This window comes from Protobothrops mucrosquamatus, unplaced genomic scaffold (genome assembly GCF_001527695.2).
Source record: "Protobothrops mucrosquamatus isolate PMUCROS unplaced genomic scaffold, P.Mucros_1.0 scaffold231, whole genome shotgun sequence".
Lineage (NCBI taxonomy): Eukaryota > Metazoa > Chordata > Lepidosauria > Squamata > Viperidae > Protobothrops > Protobothrops mucrosquamatus.
Genome location: NW_015386582.1, coordinates 180,607 through 189,027, shown reverse-complemented (window position 1 = coordinate 189,027; position 8,421 = coordinate 180,607). Strand labels below are relative to the sequence as shown.

General features: G+C 37.2%; 1 protein-coding gene across 1 annotated transcript in view; it reads right to left on the bottom strand.

Annotated features, from left to right (window-relative positions):
* FLVCR2 (feline leukemia virus subgroup C cellular receptor family member 2) overlaps window positions 1–8,421 on the bottom strand; it is a 47,734-nt gene that overhangs the window by 9,175 nt on the left and 30,138 nt on the right. Inside the window, exons 4-5 of the mRNA XM_015814244.1 lie at window positions 2,258–2,325; window positions 1,010–1,113 (exon numbers count right to left, since the gene is read on the bottom strand). Of these exons, the coding sequence (XP_015669730.1) occupies window positions 1,010–1,113; window positions 2,258–2,325 (172 nt within the window). The remainder of the gene's footprint in view (window positions 1–1,009; window positions 1,114–2,257; window positions 2,326–8,421) is intronic.

The following is an 8,421-nucleotide window of genomic DNA, read 5'->3' as shown; positions in this document are numbered from 1 at the left end:
ATATATATATATATATATATATATTCAAAATAAACAAATAAACGTGAACACCAGGGAAAATCTTTAAACTATAAAAGTTTAATACAAACGCCAAGCTTTCGTCAGCAACTGCTAACATCATCAGGCCTTAAAATATATATATTTTAATATATATATATTATACTGTAGAGTACTGTATATACATTATATAATTACTTGTTTAAAGATTATGTAAAAATAACTACTTTAAACTTTATAGAGGAAATAAGTACTGTATTTAATTCAAAACTTAATTACAGTACATCCTTTTGTCAACACTGCTAACATCAGATGTTTTTGCTTTGACAACAGTTAAAGATGCAACCATTTTCTTCTTATGTTTTACTTTTAGAATTAAGATGATGCTGGGGGGGAGGAATGTGCATGAGAGTTTAGATAGACATAATAAAACTGGATCTAGTGTGTGAACCAAGGTTAATAAAATAAGAGATGATAAGAATTGGCAGCTGGAGAACTGGAGAGAGAGCCTGCATTTCAAACTAATTGGAGAATGTGATTTATGACAGTTAATTGGAGGAGGGAATTGTGCTTTGTTACTATGTGCTGAGGGGAGGGGAATCCAGTTTTTGGCTTCCACTGTGTTAGTGCTGATGCTATGCTACTCAAATAAAGATTCTTTAAGGTAAACAATGCCTGGAAGTTCTTTGAAGAGTTTCATCTGTTGGAACCATGACACCTTTGTTGGTAAGGATTTTGAATGAAAAAAAATTGTGTCTTAAGCCAAAATTTTAGGTACCCATTTTATTTAATTCCCTCTCAAAGGAAAAAGGAGGCTGAAAATTTGGGTTCTGCTCACTCTGGTGATCTCGCCATATTAACAGCCCCCATCTTCTGCAGCCCCCAAGTTGAGTGGCAAAGAATTCGAGTGTATCCTCAGACCAGAAAATATTGTTGACTCCTTCACTACACCCTTGATCTACTCATTGAAAAAGCCTGCCTCTTCTCCAAAGAGATACAATAAAGCACTTACTTATATGTTTTAGTTCTGTCCAACCAGATGCCAGAAATCAAAGCTCCAAACATGCCAGCTACTATAATGGTGAGACCAATTCGACCAGCATTCAGATCCTCTCCCTGAAGCAACACAAGTATGCATACATCATCAGGTTTTTTTTACTTCACAAAAGAGAAATGGAAAGAGTCAGGATAAAAATGCCACAGTGGTACAATATAGTACAGCTTTTCCCAGCTTGAACACTCTTGTGTTGAACACTCAACACAGATATGTTGACTTCAACTCCCAGAGTTCTCAGTAAAATTCCACCTGGCTAGAAAATTCTAAAAGGCCCAAGTCTACACATCAGGTAGATTGTTAGAGCAAGTTCTTTGGGACCTGAGCCACATCCCAGCCAAGAGGCATATTAACATTCTCTCAATCTAGTAATGGTGTTCAAACCTAATGTGTTTTATAGGAATGTTAAGGAGATGAAATAAAGGGGGGGGGGGGAAATAGCACAACCTGTGAAATGTGGTAGTTTTGTAAAAGAATATATACAATTAATCTTAATTTTGATTTAACAGACTTCAACTGCACTGGATATCAATCAATATACATTATACATTCCTGCATATGTGTAAAATCCCATCTGCCATTCTATGCTTGCCTAAAATGGTAAAATATACAAAATAAGTATATTCCTGTTTTAGACATGTGTCAAATGCATAAAATATATAAATATACAAAATATACATGTGTAACATCCATTACTGGCTTAACAGTGTTAAATGAACACTGCTTTCCCCCATTAGTCCATTAAATCAAGGTTTTCTTGTGTACAAGTGAGTTTTCTTTGCCTTCCCCTCATGATTTCAAACTTAGCTCTTCCTTTTTTTCAAGGACAAAATATCCAACAACAGAATCTGAAATCAAAAAGGGAGAAGTTGGCCAGCCAAAAGATAATAGCAGAAATGAGAAGATTTAAATGCTGCCTGCTATTGCTCTTTCTCTTGCTGGACTTTAAAGACAGTATCTGCAGTTTTCACTTCATGTTTAAAGAGAATCTTGTTCTAATCTAATCAGAATCCAAATTGACTTTACAACCACTTCTCTTCCATTTCTGGTGGCATAGCTGAGACATTGATTCATATAAAGAAACCTCTGACACGTTAGTTAAATTTCAGGTTGCTCCAGGGGAAGAAAGAAATATATCTCTACATAAAGTGCTACTATTTTCAGTATCAAATCAGAATGATGATATCTCAACAGAGAATTACTTACTGGATAATGCAGCATTACCATGCGGTTTAGCAAAGTTGAGATGGCATAGAAGCAACCCGTGTTTAAGCCTGAAAGGTACAGAAATATTTAATTTACATCATGCTCTGAATTTTGCTATATTTTGTAGCCTAAGGAATGAACTCTTAAACACAGGATTTATATATTCAGATGAAAAAATATTATTCACCCCAAACAAACTTGTGAATTTGTTCTGGTATTATGATTTTGGCATTTATTGGAAACTTGATGCTTACATATGGCTTGTATCATCATTTCCATAACATAGGTGCTCATCATCAGGAATGTGTGTACATACAAATTGTCCAGTAATTGTGGACAAGTTAAAAAAAACAGCAGTAATAATATTCAGGCACATGAATGAAATGGCGATTAGAAAACATCAAATTGGGAGAAGCATGACTCCTTATCTCATTAAACAGAAACAAGAATCCAAGAGTGGGAGAAAAGTAAAACAAGAAGGTCATGAATCAAAGATTGCAAAATGTACTTCAGTACTATTTCACACTATGTCTTACATGAAATGGCATGAATAACTACATACATATTCATGCTCTGTATGCACTAAACAGCTCAAGTTCAGTTGCATTTTCATTGCAGCAAAAGCATCTCATGTTCATACATTTTGCTGATAAGACTAAGTTGAACTTTCAAACCCACAGATGAATCCAAAGGACTCACCTCACCCAAGTCATGTTCTCGTCCTACCCTAAATAAATAAATAACCTCACCCAAGTTAGCACAACCGGGTCAAAAAGCAGATGTTAGTCACTGACCTCATTTGTTATCTGCTTCCATATGCCTTAGCTAAGCAGGGTTGTAAACTAAACATTGGAATAAAGTTTCTGTAGGCCCAAATTTGTTCTGCAAATGTCTACTGCCCACCAATAGACCCATTTTGTATGTATGGAAAGAGGAGTGTCATGATGGTTGAGTACATCAGCCCTGGAAAATATCCTATTGTTATGCACATATTTCTGGTGGGTGTTATGTGACTTTCAGGCAATGCACCTCCGTTTTTAAAGCAGGAGCTGTTTTTTGCTTGTTAGTATTTGTCATTGTTTTCTTTAAAGGAAATGGTATTAGGAAAATGGAGGTAAGGGCAATACAGCAGCCAAGGGAAAGAATAAATTGTTTAAGTATGCAAAGGGTTATGCTGAGAGATATGATCCAATACATAATTTCCGGAGAGTAAGGCTCTTTGAATTCAATATTTGTCTCTGAAAAATGTAGGCAAACCTTTCAGAAGGGCAACAGGAAGACTTTATTTTGTAACCACATACAAACTGAGCCCTTTCCAAAATAAGATTCAATATTCAAAATGAAAAGAAGGGTTTCATACAAGGGAAGAAAACTGACCAAGTATAAATAATTCCAAAAGTAATGTCAATATTGTAGATCTCTTCTTTCCCTGAATTCCCATTCAGTGAACCAGTGATTTCAAGGAAACAATAACAATGGAGGAAAAAGGAAGCTAGAGTGAACACCGCTAAATTCACTCATAATGTTATCCGTTTTCTGTTTTTGGCTTAGCAAATTGTGCAAGTCAATTCATGTTATATGAATTCAGAAACAATGGCAATTCACACAGCAAACATTTGCAACTTTGTATGCTGTGTGAAGCAGATTAAAGGATACAATAAGAAAGGTACAATATTGCCCTGGGGCCCTTTGGAATTCTGAAAGGTACTCCTAGATATTTGAACATTTCAATAGAAGAAAATATGTATAGCCCAGGGTGGAATTGTGGAGTCCTTGGAACTCTCTGAGGTTGGTTTTGCTTACAGGCATTTAATTACCCAAGTAGGTAACATCAGTGGTTTTTTGGTTTTTTTTAAAGGTGCCGGAACTCACACACTTCATACAACCCGCCTTGCCTACCCTACAAGGTTCCATCCAAAAAAGGTGCCGGAACTCCGTTCTATGAGAAAAAAAGCCCTGGGTAACATCAGTGCAGAAAATAAAGTTGTCAATGTGTGGAAAACTTTCAACTTTCAACTCTTGTAGAGTTAGTTTCCTAGTAGATGTCAAGATAACTGAAATCTTCCATTTATCACCACTACATGCCTGTCTGAAAGACTGATCCTGATGCAGAAAAACCTCCTCCATGTCTTCTCCCTGTCCTTGAAATCTGTAATAAATTCTTATAATGGAATGATGTGTTTCTTTCTTTTTTCTTCTTATCCAAACACTTCTAACATGATTTCCATCCTCCGATTCCTAAATTTCTGCAAGTTTTTTTTACATACCGCCAATATCCTACCCTTGTTCTGCATTTGTTCCTTTTGAATAAACTGTAGCCTTCCAATTTTATATGCCAATCATGAATATCATTCCCCCAAATCTAGTGACGCTCAGAAAGTAATATTTGTCTTCCTGAATCAGGAATACTAGTTCGCTCCATTTGTTTCTCATACAATGGTATTGAAATTTACAAGATACTAAATGGCATCACTCTACTGGCCTATTATACTTTTCCCAAGTCTCAGAGTCTCTATCCTGCTCTTCTGCCTCTCCTTTTATGTTCTGCTTTCTTGACCCCAGTCCTTGGCTTCGTATTCAGTACTGGGTTTTTGCCACCCTTTTTTTTTTGTGGTTTAATGGTCTCCTGATGAGACTGACAAACATTTTCTTCCCAGTGATTATAATATATAGCCTATTTCTTTTCAGAAGTCCTTCATGAACATAGCATAATCCATTGTCATAGAATCTAAATTATTTTCAGCAATGCTGTCTATAAAGCCAATTGCTAACTCCTGGAATCCTTTTTTATTTTCCACCATGACCTTCAATTAGAAACATTAACCAAGGCCACATCACCTCTGAAAATCTTTTCAAGGTCTCCTCTGACTGTGCCATCTGTCTCACACAAATCAAGAAGAAAAGAATGTCAGGGGGTTGAAATATTTTTGGTAATTTCTCTGTCACATCCAGGATACAGAAACCTGAAAGACAACACTGATACACTTACAACTTTATATCAGTCAGCACATGGCTCTTGAGTTCCTCTCAGCACAGAGGTACCTACCAAGCAGTTCATGGTTTCTTCAGTTTATTATGGTCCAAATGTTATTTCACTATGTTCCATATCACGTTTTGTTCAGATCTAGAGGGGTCCTTGTTTTGTTCAGATCTAGAGAGGTGCTCTCTGAGTGTGGTTGTTTTCTTGCAGACATTTCATTACCCACACTAGGTAACATGATCAGTGTAGTAAGGAGTGGGGTTTGCTCTCAATTTAGAATCTAGTAGCTTGCCCTGTCAGTGTCAGTAGGAGTGATTTTAGAGGTTCTTTGGTTGGGCTGTTTACTGTTGGTTTGTTTGGCAGTTCCTTGACTGGGGTATTGTTTTCTTGATTGTTGGTTGGATGTTAATCTTGGAGTTAATCTATGATCATCTGGGTCCTGATTGCTGGTGGGGAGGTGTTTTCATCTTTTTGTTCCCTTTTGGCTTGTTGATTATCTCTTTTGCACAGTATACAGTATATTGTTTCTATTGATGTGTCTATTGATGGCTAATTTATCAGAGTACCAAGCTTCTAGAAATTCCCTAGCATTTTAGGACTTGGCTAGGTCTAGCATGAGCAGAGTTTCCCAACTGAAACTATGGTTAAGTTTGTCCATATGTTGTGAAATTAAAGAGTTTTCATCATGTCTTCTGACTGCTAGTTGATGTTCATGGATGAGTTCTGCCAGTCTTTTGCCTGCTTGTTGTATCTAGTGGCCATTGCAGTTATTATACTGTATGGTTATATATGACTCCTGGGGTTTTTTTGAGGGCAGCTGGGTCTTTTAGTTTACCTAGGATGTTTTCAAGGGCTTTAATTGGCTTGGGTGTTGCTGATTCCACGTGATTCTAGTAGTCTGTTGGTGATTTCTGAGATGTTCTTGATGTATGGCAGTGTTATTCTTTTCAGGGCTTATGCTGTGTTAGGTTGATAACTTTTTGAAAAAGTTGCACGGATATCCACTTTGTTGGAATATGTTGTATAAATGTTGTTTCCTTTTTCTGCTGCTCAGGATTGCTGCAGTGAGTTTGTGCTCATCTAAATAAAGTTCTTATGCAGTTTCTCTTGTGGGAGGTTTAGTTGCTACTTTGGTAGTGGAGCACTTGGTTGGTTGGTGTGGGTGGTTTTTCTGTACACTTATGTTTTTAGTTTGCATTGTGATTTCCTTTGATCAGGATGTCCAAAAAGGGTGGTGAGTTGTTGTGGAATCCTTTGAAGATGTTATTGATAGTTCTGTGGGTGTTCTCTAATTGGTCCTTTTTTATTATGTGAAGATGTTGTCTATGTATCTGATCCATATTTTGGGTTGTATTTGTGGAAGTGCTATGGCTTCTAGACATTGCATAATGACCTCCACTATCAATCCTGAAAGCAGTGATCCCATAGGAGTACCTTTAATTACTTAGTAAGTTTGTCCATCAAATTGGAAGTATGTGGTTAGGCAGAAATTTATGTGATCCATAATTGTGGGTGTTTCACTACGCACCAACACTGACGGGGCAAGCTACTAGAATATAAGCTGAAAGCAAACCTCACTCCTTACTAGCATTCATGATGTTACCTAGTTTGGGTAATGAGACATCTGCAAGAAAACAACCAAGCTCAGAGAGAACAAAGGAGCCCTTATTTCAACTCTGAGCTATAAATATCCTTCTTTATTGGTACCTGGTACCTGTCTTGAGTACTTTTAGCACTGAATGTAACCCGGTATTTATATTTCTTTTGATCATGTGCTTCCGCAAGTTTGCCTCTTTGAAAGGGAGTTTTTCTGGTTCTAGATGTTCTCTTGATTTATCTACTCTCCTGGAGAGTTTTAGGTGCCCTGCCAAAAATCTTTTTTTTCCCTAAGCACTGCAATTTAGAAACTTTTTATTCCCTTCCCACTTTCTTTTCCAATAAGAAGCTTATGTAGTTTGGGTCATCTTCAGATAAGAAAAAAAACCACTGCATAGCACAACCATCTTGCTGATCGTAAGATTTCCCTCATTGCCCATGTTATTTAAAGCTTCCCCCAACCAAATTCCCCAGCCAAATTCCCATGCAAATTTCTAATAACTTCCTGGTTGTAAACTCCCAGAAATTGCCTCTGGGAGAGGACTAGCTGAGACTGGAAGAATTAAAGAATTATTATAAGGCCAAAAGAGCATCTAATCCAACCTCTGCAATATGTTAGGCAGCCAATTAACCCATTTTCAAAAGGTGGCTCTCAATCATTCTTAAAAACTTCCGCAGATGGACTGTCGTATAGATCATATAAAAGAGAATGTTATACAGAACTAACCATCAAGCTTTTTTCCTTCGAATTAAACAAAATCAAAATATTTGCTACTTAATCCCATTATTTCTGGTTTTAGTTTCTGTGGAAAATAGTTCCTGAACAACCTCTGTATGATACACTGGTGCCGTGCCTCTCCTAGGCCTTATTTTCTCCAGACCAAACATCTCAAGTTTTCTCAGGCTGTCATTATAGGGTACATCTTCAACTCCTTACATCATCTTTCTTGTCCTCCTCTGAATCTAATCTGTCAATATTCTTCTAGAAATGTAGTGCACAGAACTGCACACGGTACTCCAGCTGTAGTATCATTAGTGCAAAGTAGAGGAAAATAAAGATTGAATGTGCTTTGGTAAAATTCTTGTTCTAGCAGCTGTCTCATAAGGTTGGCTGATATTCAGTTTGTTGTCAATGATTTCAAGTAAGTCCTTTTCAGATATTACTATTCCAAGTCAAGAATCCTCATTTTTATATGTGTGGCCTATATTTTTCCTTCCTACATGTAATATCTTACATTTTTTCCTCTTGAAGGACACACCTCGTTCCTCTCAAACCAAGCTTCCAACTTGTCCAGATTGGTTTGCAATTTTGTTCTGTCATCCTGGATGTTAGCCATTTCTCCCAATTTTGAACCTTCTACACATTTCTTAATTATAACCTCTATTACATGTGTAGCGGGGACTGCCTGAGAGTGCTTGCAGGAGCTTGACTGGGAAGGAAAAGATTGGGACAGCTGCAGTTGGCTTGGGGTGTGGCTGGCGTGAGTGGAAGGAGGAAGGATAGAAAAGGAAAGGAAAGGAGAAGGCCGAGGTGGTTGGAGTTGAGAAGAGAAGGTCTGGAAGCTTATTTTATTTTTCTATCAAGGGT